This window comes from Diabrotica virgifera, chromosome 1 (assembly GCF_917563875.1).
Source record: "Diabrotica virgifera virgifera chromosome 1, PGI_DIABVI_V3a".
NCBI classification, from domain to species: domain Eukaryota; kingdom Metazoa; phylum Arthropoda; class Insecta; order Coleoptera; family Chrysomelidae; genus Diabrotica; species Diabrotica virgifera.
The window spans coordinates 266,515,250-266,541,516 of NC_065443.1; the positions used below are offsets into that span (position 1 = coordinate 266,515,250).

General features: G+C 32.1%; 1 protein-coding gene across 1 annotated transcript in view; it reads left to right on the forward strand.

Annotated features, from left to right (window-relative positions):
- The window catches only part of LOC114338218 (protein Malvolio), an 89,151-nt gene that overhangs the window by 41,143 nt on the left and 21,741 nt on the right, over positions 1 to 26,267 (forward strand). The window contains exon 2 of the mRNA XM_050650195.1: positions 24,473 to 24,662. Within this exon, the coding sequence (XP_050506152.1) occupies positions 24,473 to 24,662 (190 nt within the window). The remainder of the gene's footprint in view (positions 1 to 24,472; positions 24,663 to 26,267) is intronic.

Sequence of the window (26,267 nt, forward strand, 5' to 3'; positions counted from 1 at the left end):
AGTGCTTATTTTTGAAAAGATTTGGTTTTATAGTAAAAACAAATTTTCTAAAAATTTTTGAACTTAAAAGTATTAGTGATAAGAAAAATCTTAAGGAGTAAAAAAATGTAGGTTTTGCTGTTATAAATATGATAGTTTCGTTTTGTTTCTTCGTAAGACAAAAATTGGTTAAGATATGGCTGTTCAAAATTTGCATACACTCGTGATTAGTGACCCATTCAAGCTTTCTCAATTATAACTCTTTCATAAATAAAAGTTTAAACCGGTGAGACTGACAGATGATATAAAAAATAGATAGGTAAGTAAATTGCTTGTAAAGCGGTAGCGATTAATTTCATTTGGGGAGCTAAACACGGTGAGATTTTCATGATTTTTTACAAAATAAAATAGAAACTTTATTTTGAGCGTAACTCGCTTATTTTTAATGCTAAAACTTTTGTTAACAATTAAAACAAATCTTTTTATAAACACTTTAAAAAAGTTTAAATGGGTTTTTCTCTAAAAGTGCCTAATTTTTCGGTGATTTCACCTTGAAATATTCGATTTGGAATTAGACGAATAAGAACGTATTTTTCATGAGCTATAACTTTGTTTTTATTTGATTGATAGACTATACTGATACACAATTTTTTGGGTTTTTTATAAGCTACACTTTTGCTAAGGATATTTTGTTCGATAAAATATTTACTTTTTGAGTGATTTGCGAAAAACCGTCTGAAAACGTAGTTTCTTTGTCGAAAAATCAACATTTTCAATGGCAAATAAATCGAAAAGTATTGACTTAAGTAAAAAACTCTATAAAACAAAAGTTGCTTAAAATTAGTCAATTTATCCATTTCCGGTCTTATCTTGAACGTATGTTTTTTCACCCCCCAAGAAGGGGGTGACTGTCACCCCCAAGTAAAAGCAACCAACGGCACTATTTCAACTTTGAAGTGGAGGGTAAGTAGAACCTAAATCCAAATTTTCATGCAATTCGGAGTTGCCCCTGAAAATTACACGGTATCGCCGAATTTCCCGTTCATTTACTGGGCTAATTTAAATATTATCATTTATGGATTAAGTTAATAAAATAATTATCTAATAATAATAAATAAATTCTTTCAATTAGTATTAATAATAATGAAATTGTGTAAAATTATTATTAAACAAAAAAAAACAAATTAAACAAAAATCGTTATTTTTGACATTAAATTGGGTTATGTGCCTAAAATTTGAAACAAGAATCACCGAAAAATGTAATTTTGGAACTACACTATTTCGGTCTGAAAATGGGCAACATGGCCGTGCTATTAGAAATACGGCAAAATAATTGAAAAATCGTTTTTCACTCACATGCAGTTAAGCTTAAATCAATCAACGCTTATATTATGTGCTAAAAACTTGGGAAAAATTTTCAAAAATTTACCGTAAGAAATTAAATTAGTAATTAGAAAAAAAAAAGAATTTACCGTATTTAGGGCATGTTCTGCTCTTAAAATGGCAAATCGGACCCCGGTATTAGAAATAAGAAAAAAATTTATCAAAAATCGTTATTTTATTGACATGCAGTTAAGTTTATGTGCTAAGAACATGGGGGAAACACCAATGAAAAATGGGGTATTTTCGAATTTGGATCCTACAAACCAAGATATATTTTTTTTAAATTTCATTATGTTCTCAAAAATAAGCTTTCCCCCCTGCAGCTTTTATGCAGCTTTATATGGACCTATTAGGAAAATGAATTGTATTATTTTTGAAAATATCTGGTGATTCAATATAGTCTAAGAGCTAGTGAACCCTCCGACTAACGGTCGTCCTGTAAGGCTAGAAATTTGTCTCTAGTGATAATTCATAGCACACCAAGGCTAAAAACCATGACCTGGCAGGCATCAGCCGTACAAGTGTATCTACCAGGTGAATCGAAAAGTGCATAGTTTAGGGGTAAAATAAACTTTCTCCTGTAAGGTTTAAATTTAAGTATGTGTTTGAGTAAGTCATTTAGAAGAAATGTGTACAATGACAAGCGATTATGAAGAGCATAAGACCTTGCCAGGCGAGGGGAAAGATTAGGGGTTTTTCCTAAAATTATTTTTTTTGTATCGAACAAATTTTTTTTAGGTTTTTTAAATCATTCCAAACAGAGAAGGTCTTTAGTGATTTTTCTCTTAAGTTAATAGTTTTTGTTATATAAGCGACTGAAAATTTTGAAAATTGCGAAATCGGCCATTTTTAACCCTAAATCGGACATTTATCTAAAAATTTCAAAGTTGCCAAGGTAGGTAGATATTCTTTAAACATTTATTGATGAAATGTCAAAGAGCTTTTTGCAATACAGTATCGGAAACCCCTTTGTTTTTTAATTGCTAATCAAGCGGGCGCGACATTGTAGTATAAGTGAGGACGTTTGAGTTGGCATAAATTCATTATCTCGAAAATGGGCAAATTTCAAGAGAAATCCTGAGACAGGTCGATTTTTATTTTCAAATTAGGACTTTTTGGCATATATATAATACTAGTGACGTCATCGATCTGAGCCTGATGACGTAATCAATGATTTTTTAAATGAGAGTAGGGGTTGTGTGATAGCTGATTTGAAAAGTTATTTAATTCTCTATTATAAACTAATATAAACATTAACATAATTATTTATACAAAGTGTACAAAAAAAATTTTTTTTATTAAATTATCTTTGATTAAATTTTATAAATAGAAGAAACATTTTTTTTGTAAACCCTGTATAAATAATTATGTTAATGTTTATATTACTAACTAGAGAATTAAATAACCTTTCAAATGAGCTATCATACAACCCCTACTCTTATTTAAAAAAATCATCGATTACGTCATCACGCTCAGATGGATGACGTCACTAGTATTAAATATATGCCAAAAAGTCCTAATTTAAAAATAAAAATCTACTTGTCTAAGGATTTCTCTTGAAATTTGCCAATTCTCGAGATAATGAATTTATGCCAACTCAAACGTCCTCACTTATACTACAGTGTCGCGCCCGCTTGATTAGCAATTAAAAAACAAAGGGGTTCCCGATATTGTATGGCAAAAAGTTTTTTGGGATTTCATCAATCAATGTTTAAAGAATATCTACCTACCTTGGCAACTTTGAAATTTTTCGATAAATGTCCGATTTAGGGTTAAAAATGGCCGATTTCCCAATTTTCAAAATTTTCTATCGCTTATATAACAAAAACTATCAACTTAAGAGAAAAATCACTAAATACCTTTTCTGTTTGGAATGATTCAGAAATCTAAAAAAAAGTTTGTTCGATGCAAAAAATATAATTTTAGGAAAAACCCCTAATCTTTCCCCTCGCCTGGCAAGGTCTTATGCTCTTCAGAATCGCCTGTCATTGAACACATTTCCTCTAAATGACTTACTTAAACACATACTTAAATTTAAACCTTACAGGAGAAAGTTTATTTTACCCCTAAACTTTTTATTTTACAAAGTTTATTTTACCACTTTTCGATTCACCTGGTAGATACACGTGCACGGCTGATGCCTGCCAGGTCATGGTTTTTAGCCTTGGTGTGCTATGAATTATCACTAGACAAATTTCTAGACTTACAGGACAACCGTTAGTCGGAGGGTTCACTAGCTCTTACACTAATATCTACTGTTGAATGTTTGTATTGGTAAAGTTGACAAAACTTTTAACATTAGGTAATGAGGTATGTTGTTGTATAAACGCCTTAAATTCCTTTATAAATTCCCTAATGCATATCACAAATATTTCAATTTGTTTCATAATATATTTTTAATGCACATAATTAGCATTTACCACAGTTTTCTCTCGTCACTTATAAAAAAAATACCTACCACACCGTGACAAATAAAAAATATATTAATAGCACAAAATACCTGTAATATTATCATTGGATTTTCAAACATTAAAGGAGGTAATTACTGGAAACTTTTGATGCTCGTTATATGATTCATGGATTGGTAATAATAATAAAACAAACGTTAATATGTTATAGCATTTTCAAAAAAATTATAAGGTTATCAATAAATTTTATACTGTTCACGATAATTTGTACCCGAAATACATTAGAAATAATTTATTTACTATAAACAATTCTGTAATTCCAAAAATGACTCCTCTGCCAGTTTTGCTTAATTAGAAGTACATGCATTTGCATATTGCAGTGCATAATTAAGTTACATAAATGAATATTTAATACTTGTAAACTTGTTCACTTATTTTCTTAATTGCATATTGCTTAGGGGTATATTTTTTATAAAATTATCTATTTTAAATTTATTAAATTTTATTAAAAATAGGAATTTATTTAAAGAATACACACTTATGAACTTATACAGTGCGTCCATAAAGTAACGCATAAATTCATTATTTCGTAAACCAGTGACTTTAAAGAAAAATACAGAAACACGTCCATTTTTATTTTTAATTTCCGATTTTTTGGCATATATATCATACTAATGACGTCATCCATCTGGGTGTGATGACGTAATCGATGATTTTTTTAAATGAGAATAGGGGTCATGTGATAGCTTATTTGAAAGGGTATTCAATTCTCTATTTCCTAATACATATAAACATTAACATAATTATTTATACAAGGTGTTCAAAAAAACATTTTTTAATTAAAATAATTGAGACAAAAAGAAGAATGTATGTAATTTATCTAATTCAAAATACGTTTTAATGTTGTCAGAAAATAGGGAAAAAATATTTATTTGACAAATAAATATTGTTTTTCTCTTAAATTCAATGTTAAAGCTGCCACCCACCTGCCTCTTGCCAGTTTGAACATTTCGTTTAAGCGAAAATCAATGTTTATTTGTCAAATAATTTTTTTTCTGTTTTCTGACAGTAGTTTAAATTAAATAAATTACATACATTCTTCTTTTTGTCTCAATTATTTTAATTAAAAAAATGTTTTTATGAACACCCTGTATAAATAATTATGTTTACATTAGTGAATAGAGAATGGAATACCCTTTCAAATGAGCTATCACATGACCCCTATTCTTATTTAAAAAAATCATCGATTACGTCATCACTCCCTGATAGATGATAATGTCACTATTATGATATGTATGCCAGAACACCTAAATAACCTAAAGTCATTTAAAATGAGGTGTTACATAAGAATGCTAGAATAGCCTGGATACAGAAAAAATGAGCACGGAGGTATTGCGAGAAATGAACAAAGAATCGAAATAATAAATACAATAAAAATAAAAAAGTTACAATTTCTGGGTCATACAATGAGTTAATATGAATACAAGAATACAAGAATACAGCGAAGGGATGGCGGTTTTTGACAAAACACCGGTTTAAGGTTATACCGTTTTTTTTTTGCTTACGGTTTAACCTGGCGGTTTTAACCCGCCAAAAACCGGTTTTCGGTTTTTTAATCCAATAGGTTACAATGTTACATTTACAATGCATTTAGTTTGCGATACTCCACTCGACTCGATACTCGATATCAATATGATCAAAATTAGTACCATCGAAAGAACATCAATATCAATATAAATAAAACACAATTTTTAATAAAACCATTTTATTCTATTAATTATTATATTTATTTATTATTTTATTATTATTATATATTTATTGATTATTATTAAATATAATATATCGTAAGATTAATATATATAGTCCGTCCGCTATAACTTTTCCCATGCGGTACGATTCATTTTCAATCAAATTAAGTCAAAAGAGAAAGTGAAACGTACGCCGATGTGTGTAGTATATAGTATACAGTAGGTATACAAAACGTATATACACATCGACGTTCGTTTCAATTTATGTTTTGACTTAGTTTGATTGAAAATGAATCGTACCGCATGGGAAAAGTTATAGCGGACGGACTATACATATTGCAATAATATACAATTTAACTCAACCATTTCAACTTATAAAAAGTTTCCCAGACTCTTTCAAATGGGATTTAAAAAAAATATCAACATAAATATTTTACTTGGATACACATATATTTATGGATTTACATAAATAAATTGGATAATGCAATTTATCTTTTATTTTTACTACCATCAAAAAATGTATCATGTATTTCTTTTAACACGTTTGTATATTTGTATAATAGGTACATTTTAACTCATTTAATACTTCCTGTATGGTGTATCGTTTTGAAAACGTAGGGAAATCCTTGGAGAGTCGTATTCGTAATCGGTAGTTCGATATTCATAGTCAGAACATTATTTTTGGTAATTAGAAAAAGTCATTCACCCACTTTCAATGTCAAGAGTCAAGTGTGAAAAATAGATGATGTATGCGTCTACTTCAACCAGATCACTTCTTATGTAAATATTATAATTAGAAATACCTTTTCAACGAAATATTATAATAAAACTTAATTAATTGTTTCTGGCTGATGTGAGTTTGCTATTTCAGTTTGCTTCTGTATTTATAAAATAAAATTTGAATTATGGTTTTGTTTGGAATAATTACTTGAGAATAATAATTATGATTGGGATCCAAAATAATACCTAACCTAATCCCAATCACCGTAAAAACCTAATAACCGGTTTTTACTTTAAAAAGAGAAAACCGGTTATAACCGGGACAAAAAAAACAACCATTAAAACCGGTTATTGCGAAGTAAAAAAACCGTTGTTAGGTTAAAACGGTAGGTTTTTCCCATCCCTAATACAGCGATATGAAATGCTAAGACTGATAATACAGGGGAAGATAAGAGAAGAAACGAGTAGAGGAAGAAGAAAAGGCCATGGTTGAAAAGTTTAAGGAACTGGTTTAAATGTAGTTCCATAGAACTCTTCAGAGCAGCGCTAGATACAGTAAAGCTAGTGATAATGATATCCAGGGAACCAGATCAATATAAGCACAGAGAGCTAAAAGCACTCATAGGGGCTCCCATAAGCCATATGGAGGATTCTTGGTTAGTGTGAGCATGCTAGAGAGAATGCAAGAGAACTAGACAAACTTGCGGAACATAACAGTGTCACAATGGTATGGGTTACTGGAATATATGATCACTGGAAAAATATACCTGGTCAAGAACATGTGACTGCCATACATTAGATGACTGCCATGCATTCTTCTTCTTCTTAAAGTTCCGCTCCTATCGGAGATTGGAAATCATTCTGGCAATTATAATTTTGTTTGTTACGCGCCGGAATAGTTCAATTGAGCTGCATCCAAACTATTCACGGAGATTGCGTAGCCACGAGATTTTACGTCTTCCTACGCTTCTGCCTTTGATTTTGCCCTGCATTATATTCCTTAAGAGTTCGTATTTTTCACCTCTCATGATGTACCCCAAGTATTCCAACTTCCTGATTTTTATAGAATTTAAAACTTCGCATTGTTTTCCTAGTTGTTCGAGCACTTGTGCGTTTGTTTTACGATCTGTAAATGGTATTTTCAGAATACGTCTATAACACCACATTTCGAATGCTTCCAGGTTTTTAATGTTGGATTGTTTTAGTGTCCATGCCTCAACCCCATACAAAAGGGTGGAGAAAATATAACAACGAAGCATTCGTATCCGGAGCGTTACATTGATATTGCGATTACAGAAAAGTTTCCTCATTCTGTTAAAAATGGATCATGCAATTTCAATGCGGCATCTTATTTCTTTTGTCTGATCGGTATCTTCTGTGATCCATGCTCCAAGGTATTTGTACGAAAATATTTGCTCAATTTCTGTATTATCCAGTACTAGTCTAACTCTGATGTTTTGTGCTTTTGTAAATACCATGAACTTGGTTTTCTTCAAATTTATTTTTAGTCCATAATCGTTGCAATGTAGGTGTTGAGCAAGGTTATATATATTTAGTTGTTGAGCAAGGTGTTGCAATTCTTCCAGTGTTCCCGCTAGAAGTACGGTATCGTCAGCATATCTTGTATTATTAAGTGGCTCACCGTTTATTATTAGGCCCTCATTGACTTCGGCCAACGCTAATTCTGAGATAGCTTCACTATATAAATTAAATAACAATGGTGATAAAATACACCCTTGGCGCACCCCACGGCGAATCTGGATATCCTCAGTCAGTTCATTTTCAACTTGCCATACATTAGCAGGCGGCAAATACTTTTCGAAGACTATCGAGTGACTCCAAAGGCATATGGTACTATCTCTTAGACCTGTATAAGCTGATACAGGGTTTCAGAATGCTGAAATGGGTATACCTAGCGAATGGAAGATGTTCAACAAGCAAATTGGCTGCTGTATGACAGGTACCTACGGCTTCCAAAAGCAAAAACGATTTTGTAGAAAAATGCCTTAATAAATAAAAGTAAGACAAGTTATTTTTTCAAAAGAATAAAAAAAAAGCAATCTGATTCGTCAAAAATGTTAAATCTGAAAGTTGTAAAAGGAGTGGTTTCATTCTGATAAATACAAAATATGCAACCTCACATGCACAATCTATAAAATAATTAATCAACTAATTTGCGTTCTTTAAAAATAAGAAACTAATTCCAATTTGTCAAAAAAACTATCAATTCCTTTTCAATTACCTTATCTTTAATAACAGACCAAGACTGTTAATAACCCCTTACCTTAATCAAAGGTTTCGATATAATCTCGTTAACCACCTGTACGATAGTTTCATCACTGGTTTAATGAAATATTTTTTTAACATCTGCAAGAATGAGTTCAATTTGCCATAACCTGCGTTTAGAAATGCATATTCATGTGCAAGTCGATGTCTTTGCTGCAAAAAACCTTGATTACTTGTTTCATAATCAACCACAAATATATGAGTTGATTGAAAATTCAAAGCATATTGAATGAGTTAGATTTACACAAGATGCCATTTAATTTTTAGATAAAGGAAGTCAAACACCACTTTTATTACTCTTACATTAGCTGCAAGTACATTACCACACTGTTTCTGCAAAAAGAATAATAATAAAAAGTAATTGTCTGTTTGTGTAAATTTTACACATTGTAAACATTCCGACAAGAGAATAAAGCGTAGTGCCTAAAAATATGCAACATAACATAGTAGCACTGCGCATATTAGAAATAAAAAAAATGAAAAAAATATTTTTAAGAAACGCCTTTCTTTAGTTACGAGTGACTAAAATTAAACATATTATAAAAAAATCAACTAAAAAGAAAATAAATTGAAAAAATCTAACACATTCGTTAAAGAAAAGCGTGGCGCGTCTTCATCGAATAAACCAGGGCTTCCCAAACTGTGCGTCGCGACGCGGCGTTGTCCCAGGGGCGTCGCCTGCCCGCGCGGACTTTCAATACAGAAAATATATTTATTTGATTTTAAATGAGTAAAACATATAGAATAATGTATTAAGAAATAAATGAAATAAAAAATGTAACATCAAATCGATAGATCCTTGAAATGCGCAAAACTTTATTCATTCAGAGTTCATAATAAAATTAGCATACCTCTGTGACATATTTAACAAATTAAATGACCTTAATGAGTCTTTACAGGGAAACAATAGTCATATGCAATTGGCAGATCAAATTAAGAAGTTGCTTGTATGAAAGAGAAAATTAGAAGATCAACAAATTGACGGTTTCCCTGCTTTACAAGGTATTGTACAAAAAAAATCGTTAGAAATCCTCGATCCCTCTTTAAAATTATGTTTACACAACGCATATGTATTATCATTGAGCGAAAACTTTGAGAAATATTTTCTTGAAGATCTGGAGCACTATGACTGGGTCACAAACCCTTTCCAGTCATCCACACCATCGATACTTTCAACAGAGGAAGAGGAAAGAACAACTGACAGAATTGTCCTGTGATTTTAGCCTAAAGCTTCAATATGACAAGGACAAACTGTTTGAATTTTGGAGCTCAGTTTCTCATGAATAGCATGCAATCAGTGTTTCTGCATTAAAGGTTTTATTACCATTTGCGACTTCGTACTTGTGCGAAACGGGCTTTTCTGCAGTTGCAGTAATTAAAAACAAGTACAGTTCAAACATAAACTTAGAAAAAGAAATGAGAGTGCCAGTTTCCAAACTGGAGCCTAGGTTTCATAAGCTGTGCTCAAAAAAGCAAGCACATCCCTCACATTAACTAGCCAGTTACATAAATATATATCCCTTTTTGCTTTTGTGCCTATGTTTTGATTTCGTTTTTAATTTCTAATAAAAATTATAATTGTTCAAATAATGTTTTTGATATAACTATAACCTGTTACTAGGCTAGTACTAAAATTGTTAAGTATTATTAGGGATGGGGTTGAGGGGCGTCGCAAAAAAATAGCAAAGTACCAAGGGCGTCACAGTACGAATAAGTTTGGGAAGCCCTGGAATAAACGGTTTTCGCACCACGCTTTTCTTTAACAAATGTGTTAGATTTTTTCAATTTTTTTTATTTTTTGATTTTTAGTTGATTTTTTTATAATATGTTTAATTTTAGTCTTTAATTTTTAGTTTTTAACGTAAACAATTAACGTAAAAAGTGAAATTATGTATAGTTCATAATATAATTAGTTATAATCTGTAAAAGTTTTATGTTTCTTTATTGTAAAAACAAGAGAATTTAAGCATTTTTCGTTAAAATCGTTTTTTTTTATTTAAACAATTAATAAACAAAAAAATTTTTTATTGACTATTCGTGTATTGTTCCCGTGGATGCATATGTCTACAAATTTTTAGTCACTTGCATTGAAGAAAAGGCAGTACGTCCAAAGATTTGACTCAAACGATTGAACTGAAGAAAAGCGTTTAATTAATGAATATGACAAAACGAATTCTAATGTTAATTGTAGCACAAAACGTCTCTACCGGTGGTTTTTCTAAGACTACGATAAAAACACGAATTTTTTGAATTCGAGTTTTGGTTGAAGTTTTGTTTCGTATCGTATTGAAATTTGACACGAATAAACGCCGATTTATATATTGGGACCGTGCAAGTTCGGCAAAGCGACACCTATTTCTACGCTCTGCAACTTTATTCGCACTTTTAATTATATTGGCCAATTATATTAGTCCTGGTTACTGGATAATTGTCAAGGCCATAGCCCAAAAAAATAATAAGAAGAAAAAATAAGATCCAGGTTATGTTATTAAAACGTAAACAATTGTATGTAGTAAATAAAATTAGTTAATAAAATGCAGTACTGCAAGCAAAATACAATTAATTAAATTTACCTTTATATAATAATTGCATATCATATCAATATTGTGGAGCAACATATAATTTTTCTTCTCCAATGACAGTAGATATGAAATGTATGTCAATTTGCAAGTTGCAATATTTCTCCGCTATTCGCGCACGATCGTTTCACGTATCCCTTCCAAGTACAGTCGGAAAAATGAAAGAGGATACCCATGAACGAACATATAAAACACGCTGTATTTTCCTGTCGCCGTGTCACACAAAAAATTGGCCAGCGCAAGTACATGTAATGATTATTGTTACATGTACTTGCGCTGGACAATTTTCTTTGTGACACGGTGACAGGAAAATACAGGGTGTTTTATATGTTCGTTCATGGGAATTCTTTCATTTTTCCTACTGTACTTGCACACCGCGAATAAACAAATATATGAGCGTTCAAAATTTACAACTTTATTGTTTATTTATGAAGTATAACGTAAACAATTAATGTAAAAAGTGAAATTATGTATAGTTCATATCATTAGCTACAATCCGTAAAAGTTTCAAGTTTCTACATTGTAGAAAACAAGAGAATTTAAGCATTTTCCATTAAAACCGTTTTCTTTTATTTAAAGAACTAATAAACATAAAAAAAATTATTGACTATTCGTGTATTGTTCCCGCGAATGCATATGTCCACCAATTTTCATTCATTTGCATTAAAGAAAAGTCAGTCAAATTAACGTCTAAAGATTTGATGCAAACTATTGAAGTAAAGAAAAGCGTTTAAAAAATAAGAGAATTAAGTACCTATACTTCTGCACCAAAGCGTTAACGAAACAAAATAAAGCCTTCTTCTTCTTTAAGTATGTATGTATCGGTTTTAGAACGTCTTTCGACGTTGTCCGATGCCTAACTTCCACGTCCTTCTATCATCCCATTGGCCATCTCTAAGATCCCTTGTACTCATTGCTTTGGTTACCCCTTCTTTCCATGTCTTTTTGGGTCTTCCTCGTTTTTTGCGGTTTGGTGGTACCCACTCCAAGATCTTTTTGGGCAATCTTGTGTCTTCCATTCTTTGAACATGACCATACCAAATCAACTGTTTCCTCTCAATGTCTGTTGTTAAGTAACCATCTATTCCAATTCCTCGTCTTACTTCCTCATTTCGAATTCTTTCCCTGCGAGATATACCTAACGATCTTCTAAACACATCCATTTCTACAGCTTCTAATTTTTTCCTGTTGTTCTCGGTTATTCTCCAAGTTTCTGCTCCGTAAAGTAGGCTGCTTTTAATAAGTGTTTCATAGATGTTGTATTTTCGCTGTATTCCTAGTTCGGAGCTCCAAAGTATTCCATTTAGGCATCCAATTGTTCTTCTAGCTTGTGTTACCCTTTCCTTTATTTCCTCATCGTCTTTTCCCGTTCTATCGAAGATTACTCCCAGGTACGTGTATTCACTACAGGATGTGATTTGTTCATTATCCTCTAGTTCGATATTGGATAACTCAGCTCCTATGGGTAGGTATTTAGTTTTTTCCACATTAATTTCCAAGCCCCACTGTTCATATTCCTCCTTCAGTTTTCTTGCCATATACTGTAGGTCGTCTTTATCATTAGCTATGATGACTTGGTCATCAGCAAATTGTAAGGTATACAAACAAACCTCTCCGAGGTCTATACCCATACCGTGGCATTTACGTTTCCACTGGTTTAGTGCTTTTGCAACATATATCTCGAACAAAGTTGGTGAAAACAGCAGCCCTGGCGCAGACCCTTGTTAACTATGAACTTTTTAGATAGTGTAGAATTTTCATATAGATTTTTTAAGGCTTTGATTAGAGTGTAGCTGATGTTAGTTTCTTGTAGTGATTTCCACAATTTAGTCACAGGAATGCTGTCGTATGCTTTACGGAGGTCAACAAACATGAGATGGGTCTCTTGATTGGTTGCTGATTTTTTTTCAATTAATTGTTTTAGGCAGAAAACATTATCTGTGCAAGTCCTTCCAGCGCGGAAACCAGCCTGTTCTTCTACTTCTTGTTCCCTATACTCCATCTCAATGAGATTTCTAAGAATGCGCCCGTACGCGAATTTACAAAATCTATACCATTTCAGTCATGCCAGCGACTGAATTCGAATAGGGTTTGTATGCAGAATATTAGTTACATATCCTATACCATTTCAGTCATGGCAGCGACTGAATTCGAATAGGGTTTGTATGCAGAATATTAGTTACATATCCTATACTATTTCGGTCTAGAAATTAACTGTATTGGTGTAGGATTTGCAAACGAAATTTTTTATTATTATTGAGCAAATATCTATACTGTTTCAGTCATGTACGTAAAACTAATCAAATATTTACTAAGTGGATTTATTATTATATCATAAAATTTAGAGATGTTTTGAAAATTAAAATGAATAGTATATATTTGGATAATATTAAAAATTAAAAACAAATGAATAATTACTAATGTATGAATATATACAGTATGTCCCTGTAAGTTGGAACCATATGGAAAAAATTTTTATTAACGATTTTACGCAAAAAAGATATTCTTCATAAAAAGTTCTGCATGGTCTAAAACCGAAGATGCAATCATCTGATATTAAGTTTTATTAATAGTATATGAGAGATGTCAAAAAATATGAATTTCTGTCAAGAGTAAAGTATCTTTATACAGAGAGGGGCTAAGTTATGGAATAAATTCATTTTATCTAAAATGGACGACTTGGGAAAAAAATCCCGAAACAGGTCGATTTTATTTTTAAATTACAATTTTTTGGCATATATTTCATACTAGTGACGTCATTCATCTAAGCGTGATAACGTAATAGATGATTTTGTTAAATGGGAATAGGGATCGTGTGGCAACTAATTTGAAAGTGTGTTCAATTCTCTGTTCAGTAATATAAACAATAATATCATTATGTATACCAATATAAGGTGACCAAAAAAATATTTTTTAATTAAATTAATTGACGCAAAAAAGAAGAATGTATGTAATTTATTTAACTCAAAATACATTTTACTGCTATCAATAAATAGAGAAAAAAATGTTTATTTCACAAATAAACATTCCGCCTTGCTTAAATTAAATCACAAACAGCCTCCCGCGTAACTCTTGGCAGTTTGAACATTTAATTTAAGCAAAAAACCAATGTTTATTTGCCAAATAAACAGTTTTTTCTATTTTCTGACAGCGATAGAAAGTATTTTGATTGAAGTAAATTGCATACATTCTTCTTTTTTCGTCAATCAATATAATTCAAAAATTGTTTTTTTGGCCACCCTGTATAAATAATGATATTTGTGTTTATATTACTGAATAGAGAATTAAACACCCTTTCAAATGAGGTGCCACACGACCCATATTCCTATTAAAAAAAATCATCGATTACGTTATCACGCTCAGATGGACGACGTCATTAGTACCTATAAAATATATGCCAAAAAAATTATAATTTAAAAATAAAAATCGACCTGTTTTCCATATGGTTCCAACTTACAAGGACATACTGTATACATATATTCGTACATTAGTAATTACTCATTTGTTTTTAATTTTTAATATTATCGAAATATATATTATTAATTTTAATTTTCAAAACATATCTAAATTTTATGATATAATAATAAATGCACTAAGTAAATATTTGATTAGTTTTACTTGCATGACTGAAACAGTATAGGATATGTAACTAATATTCTGCATGCAAACCCTATTCGAATTCAGTCGCTGTCATGACTGAAATGGTATAGGATATGTAACTAATATTCTGCATACAAACCCTATTCGAATTCAGTCGCTGCTATGACTGAAATGGTATAGGTTTTGTAAATTCGCCGCCCGTACACCCGGCTTAGTGTACTAGTTACCGATATTCCTCTGTAATTTGAGCAATCCAACTTATTTCCTTTTTTATGAATGGAAGAAATATAAGTTACTTTTCATAAACTGGGTGGTGTGACACCGTTTATATATTTGTTCATACACCAAGTAAGTGCTTGAAAGAGTTTATCTGTGCCACATTTTATTAATTCGGAAGGAATATTATCGGGCCCTGGAGCTCTACCATTTTTTAGTTCATTTACAGCTTTCTTCACCATATCAACTCCCCCTACAATCTCTTCGCCTTCAACAAATACTTCTGTTGGTGATTGTGTGGTATATTCGGCTCTACTTTCTGTTAGCAAACTCTCGGATTATTATTTCCATTTTTCTGTTGATATTAACTGAATAGAAGTAGTATTTCTTTCTGTGTTCTTTATTTTGTTTAAAAATTTCCATGTCTCTGAACACTTCCTTCCGCCTATGTAAGTGTTGATCTCTTGGCATTTCCTATCCCACATTTCTTTTTTTTGCTGCTGTTACTGCTCTTCTTGTTGTTCTGCGTAGGTCCAAATATTTGTCTTTTTCTACTGGATGTTTAGTACTTAGCCACCTTGCGTACGCTTTCTTTTTCTCCATTATTAGGTTTTGTATGTCTTCGGTCCACCATAGCTTTTTACTGTGGCGTTCGGATTTTAAACCAAGCGCTTCTTTTGCGGCTATTTGTATACTCTCTATTATATTTTTGTACACTTCTTGCACGGATACATTTTGGATTACATCTTCTAATTTTTCATTTAGTCTTCGTTGATATAGTGTTCTCGTACTTTCATGTTGTAAGCTGTCCAGGTTGTAATTTGTTGTGTTAAAAATTTCTGTGGCTTCAGGTGGTTCTTTTGTTTTCTTGGATCTAAACGGAAAAACTATTTCGGACTTTACCATAAAGTGATCCGAATCACATGATACTCCTCTATATACTCTTGTATCCATTACTTCTTCTTTAAGTACCGTGCCCAAATTTTAGGCGTGTGTAGCTTCCATGACAATTTGCCGATATCGTTCTCGATCTTGCGCGGCATGTAATAATTCATCTGCTGATAAACCAGTTCATTGACGAAGGTTTTGGAGCCATGAATATTTCTTCCTACCAATTCCTCTTTCTCCGTCGATCTTTTCGTTGAGTATTACCTGCAATATCCTGTATCTGCTACCTCTCGTTATATGTCCCAGATATTCAAGTTTTCTTTTTTTTATTATCTTCATTAGGTCACCTTCGCCTTGACCTACTCTGTTTAAGACTTCTTTGTTTGAAATGCGTTGAACTCAAGATATTCTGAGCATTCTACGATATGACCACATCTCGAAGGCTTCCAATTTGTTCATCATTTTAACCTTGATGATCCAGATTTCGCAACCATAAAGTAATACAGGATACACATAACATTTTAGGAACTTGATTCATAGTTGTAAATTCAGCTGAGAATTGCTCAGAATAGATCTGAGTTTCATAAATGCCCCTCTTGCAATTTTTATACGAGTTTTAATTTATTCATCCGGATTTATTGTCTCATTTATCCAACATCCTAGGCATTTGAAATGGTTAACTTTTGTTATCAGTTCATTACTGACAATCAGTTGCATAGGGCCGACGTTTTGTTTACTAACCACAATTAACTTAGTCTTTGTTGTATTTATGCTGTCCGTTATTAGAGCATTCTCTAGTGACTCGATCTATAAGGAATTGAAGATCTTCGATACTTTCAGCCATGATCGCGGTGTCATCTGCATGTCTGATGTTGTTAATAGTTTCTCCCCCGATTCGAACTCCACATTGCCCTTCCAAGGCTTCGTTAAAAATTATTTCTGAGTAAACGTTAAACAAAGTTGGGAATAACACACAACCCTGTCTGACACCTCTATGAATGCAAATTTTGTCTGTTTCTGTGCCGTCTACCAGAATAGAAGCTTCTTGATTCCAATGTAGATGTTGTAAAAGTCTCAGATCTTTATCATGTATTCCAATCATTTCTAGATATTCAAACAGCCTATCATGTTTAACCCTATCAAACGCCTTCTCAAAATCTACAAAGCAGACGTAAATTGGTTTCTGTACTTCCCATGATCGTTGAAGTAATGTTAGCATTGAGAACAAAGCTGCCCTCGTTCCCAATCCTTCTCTAAACCGAATTGTTTGTTTCCCATTGTCTCTTTACATTTCTGCCTGATTCTATTAAGAATTATCTTATTAAAATTTTAAATTTACCCCTCACCTCTCTCCGTGGGGGCTCGTGTTTGGTATCATTCCATAGATTTTTAAGAAATATTGTACACATATTTTTTTGATTTTCGATCTGACGTTTATTTCTCGAAACATTTGCTTTTTTCTTGTGAACTTTGTGACTCACCCATTTTCTTACGCCCAGCTCAAACCGTCATATTTTTGAAATATACACTGTGGCCGTAAAGTATGGAACAAATTCTTTTTTAGCTAAACAGAGCATTTTAAGAAATAATCCTGAAACACGTCGATTTTTGATTTTAATTTACCGTATTTTAAAATAATATTCTAATATACAGGGTGAATTACTTTCGAGTAATGACGTCACCGTCATTTTTTTTAAATGGAACACCCCCATTTTGTCTCAATTTTCGGATTACTCTAGCTGAGCTGATTCCAAAAATGTATCACATGTTGATTCAAATTGGTACAGGGTGGACAAAAATACAATACTTTTGTGTGTACTCATAATATTAAATTTTAATTAATTTTTGATATTAAATTAAAATATTAAATTAAACAATATCAAAAATTAATTAAAATCAAAAATTAATTAAAATATCAAAAATAAATAAGTATTTTTGATAATATTGTTAATTTAACTAACGCGTACTTTATGAACACACACAAAACTATTGTATTTTTGTCCACCCTGTACCAATTTGAATCAACATGTGATACATTTTTGGAATCAGCTCAGCTAGAGTAATCCGAAAATTGAAACAAAATGGGGGTGTTCCATTTAAAAAAAAAATGACGGTGACGTCATTACTCGAAAGTAATTCACCCTGTATATTAGAATATTATTTTAAAATACGGTAAATTAAAATCAAAAATCGACATGTTTCAGGATTATTTCTTAATATGCTCTGTTTAGCTAAAAAAGAATTTGTTCCATACTTTACGGACACAGTGTATACTGTTCTGCATGTACTTAACTTACCTTATCTTATTCTGACGATTTCGAGGTTTTCTAAGGATAAATTTTTTTGGGCCCTCCTTAACGAACTCCTCTGTATTAAGAACCAATATATGGTAGGAGCACATTTACAGGGTACAAGATTTATCTCCATGTCATAATCTGACGCGGTCGAATAACTGCAAAAATCCCCGCTTGGGCTCCCCTACCACTATTTATTTTCCTTTATAAATATATAATTTTAGTAGTAATAGGACTGGATCCCGCGTACCTAAAAAAAATTTTATTAACAGCAAGTTGAAAATTTGTTAATAGCTTAACGGTGTCTAGTCGGACAAACTTTGATGTATGGGAACACTGGAACAGGGGAAGTTTTAATTGTGGAACAGGTTAAAAATTTGGAACAGTCAGACCACGAAAACGGCACATTTATTTTGTCCGACAGAATAGACTTAAACTCTCCGAACAGAGATTAAACTCTCATGCAAAAATCAAACTGCTATTTATCACCTGTCATAACAGGTTAAAAATTTGGAACGTCATATTACGAAAATGTCCCATGTATTTTGTCGGATAGAACATCCAATTGATTTGTTACTCTTTTAATAAACTCTCATGCAAAAATCAGACTGCTATTTATCACCAACATAATTTCTGTCATTTGACAGGAATGTTCTTCGTGTTCCACTCATTAAAATGCCCAGTTGGTGATAAACACCAGTCTGATTTTTGCATCAGAGTTTAATGAAATAGTATCAAATCAATTGGAAATTCTGTCAGACAAAATACATGGAACGTTTTCGTAGTCTGACGTTCCAAATTTTTAACCTGTTCCACAATTAAAACTTCACCTGTTCCAGTGTTCCCGTACATCAAAATTTGTCCGACTAGACACCCTTAAGCTATTAACAAATTTTCAGCTTGCTATCAATAAACTTTTTTTGGTACGCGAGATCCAGACCTATAGGAGAGTCTACCTATGGATCCAAGGGTTGTGAGTTCGAATCACAGCAGGGTAAGAATTGTTTTTTATTAAAAATTAATAAATGAAAACAATTTCTATCCTTATGGGATCGGTACTCGATCCCATAAGGGACCGCAGACGTTCGGATACAATTAGCATCTCTTTATAAAAACAGAAGTTGATTTTACTAAGTAACAAGACACACACACTACCGCAACTGATTGCGAAATCAAACGCACCACGCCAATGGCCTTAGTTTTCGAGGCAAAAAAATTATGTATCGTGTGCCATTTCGACACGTTTATAACATTACAATAAACAATAAACAATAAACAAGTTAAATCAAAATTGACTATATATTATAAAAATAATTAAGCATATCCAATTTACCTACCCATCCTAGATTTACATTCGAGATGCAGTAGAAGACACGTTCAATGCCACTAGGAGCACTCAAGAATCATATTTACAATGTATAAACTTTGGAAATCATAATTTGGGATTTACAATGTATGTACATTGTAAATTATGATTCGGGAGTGCTCCTAGTAGCATTTAACGTGTCTTGGTTTGTTTATTTCTACTGCATCTTGATTGTAAATCTAGATAATGAAAGCTATAACCCCAGTGGTTCAGACGACATTAAATAAAAAAAATCCTACCAAATATCTGCATCATGCATAAACCCCGCTTTCCTAGAATTTCAACTAATGTTTTATCTCATTATTCAAATAAGAAATTGACCTTTCTAGATAAGTTTCTTATTAAATTAGTACATAAGGAAAACCAACAGAAGGTTCTACCAAACTGTCAATATTTCTTAATAAAAGAAAAAATAAACAAAATATCTTTATCTAAGTTCATCAGGGAAATCCTGACTTTAGAGTAATAATATAAAAACATGTTATCTACTTTTTACTTCAACTGCAAACAGAATTAGTAAAAATAACTTGAAGGTTATCAAATGTACACAAATTATTGTCTGTGCTGTGTTTGAGAGTAGTGTAATTACACAGTAAAAACAAAATGCATCCATAAATTTGTTTCATGAAATATTTGGAAACAAGGATTTTAACAAAATCCAGAGCATGTTTCTCTTCAGCAAAATATGAATTTCACTCAAAGAACCATTTCATACTATTTGAAAGTGATAGAATATTAATTAATGGAAGAACTATCAACATTATAAGATATACAGATGACAACGTAATTATGGCAAGCTCTGATGAACAACGCGAATTATTACAAAACAAGACAAGTACCTTCAAGACAAGAAAAATATGAATTAAAAATAAATATTTTCTCCAAGTGCCATCTTCGCGGAGTTCGGCAATCATCATAGCTATTCGGACTTAGAGGCGGCTGACTGCCCTGAAAAATTCGTTTGATGTACATAACACTCTCTCAGGTTGCGCTGCCATGCCATTCTACGCCTCCCTAAGTCAAAGAAAAAAAGTGATGTTGTGCCGATATGTGCTTTGGCCCCGGGGGTGCTTTTCACCCCCTCTAGGGGGTGAAAAAGTATTCGTCCAAAGTAAGTCCGGAAATTGATAAACTAACTAATTATAAGTAAGTTTTGTTCTATAGAGTTTTTTCACTAAGTCAATACTTTTCGAGTTATTTGCCAGTGAATATGTTCATTTTTTCAACAAAATAACCACACTTTTAGACGGTTTTTTGCAAATAATTCAAATAGTACGTATTTTGTCGAAAAAACATTCGTAGCAAAAATATAGCCTTTAAAAAATTTAAAAAAAATGGTCTATATATCACGTTTCTATACCTAGTAGAAGCAGAGTTATAGCTAATTAAAAATATGTTCATATTCGTCAAATTTCAAATGGAATACTTTAACGTGAAATAACCAAAAATAAAGTACAATTCGGGGAAAACTCATTACAACTTATTTAAAGTGTTTAAAAAAAGCTTCATTTTTGTTTTATAAAAAAAATTCTAGCATCAAAAGTAAACAAGCTACGCTCAAAATAAAGTTAGTCCCTTTTTATTTTGGTAAAAAAATCGGGAAAATCACCTCCTAATTAGTATCTCAAATGAACTTAATCGTTACGACTTCACAAGTTTATTGACCCGTGTATGTATTGTTTATATGATCTGTAAGTTTCATCGGTTTAAAGTCGTTATTTTTGAAAGGGCTGTAGTTAAAAGGGGTTGAACGAGTCACTCATCACGAATGTATGCAAATTTAGAAACACCAAATCTCAATCAATTTTATTTAACAGAAAAACAAAAAAATACATGGTGTTCCAAAAAGCAATGCTGACTTTTTTGTTTTTTGAGATTTTTGGTATCTCTAACAATTTTTAAGTTATTTTGAAAAAAAGCATATTTTTCAAAATTAAAATTTTTAAAAATTTTACTTTAAAACCAAATTTTTTCCAAAATATGCACTTTGAATCGATGAAACTTACAGATCATATAAACACAACATAAGTAAAATAATTTGTGGAGCGGTAACGATTAATTTCATTTAGGTTGCTAATTAGGGGGTGGTGTTCCCGATTTTTTTTGCCAAAACAAAAGCGACCAACTTTATTTTGAGCGTAACTTGCTTAAATTTAATGCTAGAAACTTTTTATAAAAACAGAAATAAAGCTTTTTTAAAACACTTTAAAAGAGTTATGATGGGCTTTCCCCAAAAAGTGCTTAATTTTTTGGATATTTCACTTCGAAATATTCTATTTGAAATTTGTTGAATATGAATCAATTTTTCATTGGCTATAACTCTGGTTTTACGAGGTCCAGAGACCTAACGCGTACACCATTTTTTTACTTTTTTACAGGCTATATTTTTGCTAAGAACGTTTTTTTCGACAAAATACTTACTTTTTTGAGTTATTTGCGGAAAACCGTCTAAAAATGTAGTTATTTTGTTGAAAAATGAACATATTCACTCGCAAATAACTCGAAAATTGTTGACTTGGCGAAAAAGCTCTATAGAACAAAAGTTACTTAAAATTAGTCAGTTTATCCATTTCCGGACTTATTTTACATTATGTTATACACTTTTGATACGCTTGTTTCTTGTTGTGTACTGAATTAGCGATGCCATTTGTCAACCGCAATGAAGTATTCTTTTTTTCCTTGGAATTGTGCCGAGCGCTTCATAAGCTGCTTCATTGATTTTGTTTATTATCTCGTTATAGGTATTCTGTCTATAGTCTTCCATGATAATTTACCGATATCGTTTTCGATCTTGCGCGGCATATAACAATTTATCTTTTTATAAGCCAGTCCATTGACGAAGGTTTCGGAGCCATGAATATTTATTCCTACCAATTCTTCTTTTTCTGCTGCTGCCTCCCATTATATACTCCAGATACTTAAGTCATTTTGCAGTGCATCAATATTATAATTGAAAGAGAGGAACAATGCCAGATGAATGGAAAGAAGGGGTTATTGTACCAATCCACAAAAACTGAAACAAAAAGCAATGTTTTAACTACCGGGGAATAACACTCCTAAACACCACCTATAAAATCCTTGCAAACATCCTGCTACAAAGAACCAAAACATACACAGAAGAAATCGTTGGGGATTATCAATGCGGATTTAGACTTGGCCGCCCTACTATTGACCAGATATTCACAATAAAATAGATAATGAAAAAATGCTGGAAGTTTGATCGTGAGCTTCATCAGATGTTCATAGATTTTAAACAAGCATTTGATAGAGTATGCAGGGCTAGACCGTGGACAGCGATGCAGGAACTTGGCTTTCCAAAAAAACTAGTCAGGTTGATACGGATGTGTATGAAACGGTTACGATATAAGGTGAGAGTTGGACAACAATACTCGGAGACATTTAAAGTAAACAATGGACTAAAACAGGGAGATGCACTTTCACCACAACTCTTCAACTTAGCTCTGGAACACACAATCAGAAGTGTAAGAATCGAAAAACCGAACACATTATTTCATCGAGAAGGACCAAACTTACTACTGGCATTTGCAGACGATATCGATCTAATAGGAAACACACGATTAAGAATAAAGGAGACTTTCGTGAGGTTCGTGAAGGAAGCAGAGAATATGGGGCTCCAAATCAAAGAAAACAAGACGAAATATATGTATATGAGCCGCAATAACCAAAGCAGATACAGAATCGGTCAGAACATCACCATCGATGACTTTAACTTTGAGTGCGTTAGAGAATTTAAGCATCTTGGAACAACAATAAATGAAGACAATAACAGATCACACGAAATAAACAACAGGATGAAGCCCTGCAACAGATGTCTTTTTGCCTTAAAACCTTATAAAATCGAAACAACTAACAAGACGTACGAAGATACAAGTCTATAAAATAATCATACGACACGTTGTTATGTATGGAAGCGAAATGTGGACGATAACAAAGACAAACAAAGAGAGACTACGTGTTTGAGAAAGAAAAATCCTAAGGAAGATCTTTGAGACTGTTCTGGATGAAGTATCAGGACAATATAGGATAAGAACTAACAAAGAGCTCGAAGAACTTTACCCAGACGTTAACATCATAAAAGAAATAAAGTTCAGAAAACTCCAATGGGTAGGACACCTCAGAAGACATTCTGACCAAAGAACAGTAAGACTGATGTGAGAGGAAACTGGAAGAAGATCAAGCGGACGCCCTCGATTCTGGTGGCGAGATAATATAGCAGGAGACCTAAGCACTATGGGCGTGGAAAATTGGATGGAGGTTGCTCAAGATAGAAAACAGTGGAGGCATGTGTTGTCGAGTCGGCTAAAACCCACGAAGGGATGTAACGCCACGGAGTAAGTAAGTAATATTTAGGTAGATTCGTTTCCAGTGGTTTTGATTGAGGTGGTTGTCATTTAGATGTGGTAGTCGCGGTCGATACTGTAGGTAAAATTTTGATCATATGCTTCTTTTCATATGCATTTTTCGGTGCGTCACAAATGATAGAAAGAAAGGTAAGTCCGTGATAATATACATTTATGACATTTATTCTAACATGACATTTTAGTTAAATCTGACAGTTGTCACATTTTATTTGCAATTTGGTATAAAAACAAACCAATACTGTTTATTGCATTTATAAAATGGTATTTTCTTTGATTTGTATAGTCTTATAAATTGTACAGATTATATTCGCAGATATACTATATAATTCGTAAATAATTTTTTTCTTCGATTATAGCGCCATCTATCGACAACTAGAATAACTACAATAAGTGTTATAAATGTCTCTAATCACAGACATGCCTTTTTTTATGTCACATACAATTTAATGCGTTAGAAAGAAATCGAAAAACTGTGACACACTGAAAGATGCCCATGAGAAAAAGATTACCATATAGTGGTGAGTTCCGCACTTCGGTCCTCTTAATACTCTTACTTCTTCAACTTGTATGTGTGTTTCTTGTTTTGTAACATCTTGTATTAATAAAGTTATTTTTCTTTTTAGAGTCGCTTCAGTTTTAAGAAGTTATGGGCGTTCACAGGACCGGGATTTTTAATGTCCATAGCATACCTCGATCCTGGTAATATAGAAAGCGATCTTCAATCAGGAACCGTAGGACGCTATAGACTATTATGGGTTTTATTTGGAGCGACCATTTTGGGATTCATCATGCAGACCTTGGCCACAAAACTAGGTATGAATATTATCAAATTTCTCTTTCGATATTCCAAAACAACAAAAGAATATTGGTATGAGTATACACTTTTTTAAGATGTATGCGTATATATGAGTACATTATACGCTTTAAAAAATAGCGTGGGGAAGTTTATACATATACAGTGAGCACGTAAAGGTTGGAATAAATTCATTTTCTTGAGAATGGACGATTTTGGAAAAAAATCCCGAAACAGGTCAATTTTTATTTTTAAATTGCGACTTTTTGGCATATATATCATACTAGTGACGTCACCCATCTGGGCGTGATGACGTCATCGATGATTTTTTTTAAATAGGAATAGGGGTCGTGTGATAGCTCACTTGAAAGGTAATTCAATTCTCTATTCAATAATATAACCATTAACATAATTATTTATACAGGGTGTCAAAAAAAAATTTTTTTTAGATTAAATTTACTGACATAAAAAGAAGAATACAAGTAATTTATTTAATTCAAATACATTTTACTGCTCTCAGAAAACAGAAAAAATAATTATTTGAAAAATAATCATTGTTTTTCGCTTAAATTAAATGTTCAAACTGTCAAGAGGAAGGTGGGTGGCTGCTTTAATACTGAATTTAAGCAAAAGACAATATTTATTTGTCAAATAAACATTATTTCCTGTTTTCTGATAGGAGTAAAATGTATTTTGAATTAAATAAATTACACACATTCTTCTTTTTATGTCAATAAATTTAATCCAAAAAAATTTTTTTTGTGCAACCTGTATAAACAATTATGTTAATGTTTACATTACTGAATAGAGAATTGAATTACCTTTCAAATGAGCTATCACAAGACCCCTATTCTCATTTAAAAAATTCGTAGATGACGCCATCACGCCCAGATGGGTGACGTCACTAGTATGATATATATATGCCAAAAAGTCGGAATTTAAAAATAAAAATTGACCTGTATCGGGATTTTTTTCCAAAATCGTCCATTCTCGAGAAAATGAATTTATTCCAACCATTACGTGCTCACTGTAGAATAGATTATAAATATTGATTACATACATCGAAATTAATTAAAAACGAGGGATACATAGAAAAATTATCATTATGGTACGAGAAGATAGAGTAGAGTTAACAGAAATTTTTTTTATGTAATTATGTTTATTTACAATCTACATCATTAAAAGAGTATTAAGTAAAAATCCACTAGGAAGAATTTCCTGTAGCTGGCTGTATACCATTAATTACAAGTAAAATTTAATAAAAAGTTTTAGTCTTGGTAAAAGGTATATTATTTTAAAAAGCCCTATAGGGCTACAAACATCGAACAGAACGTTTTCGCTCTAAAAAGAGCATCATCAGTGTTGCAAGAACATGGTGAGCCAACCAAAAAATACGAAGGTCAAAGCCTTTCAAAAATGGACTAAAAGTCACACCAAAATGCTAACATAGCAAATTCCAAAGGATGGATATAATCCCTAAGGATATGGCCCTAGGATAACATATGACTCCCACACGTTGTAAGTGGGTCAAAGGTAACAAATTAGGTCATTATGTTACAAGAGCTGACAGGCAGACAGTTGCCTGTCAGCCCTTGTAACATAATGACCTAATTTGTTACCTTTGA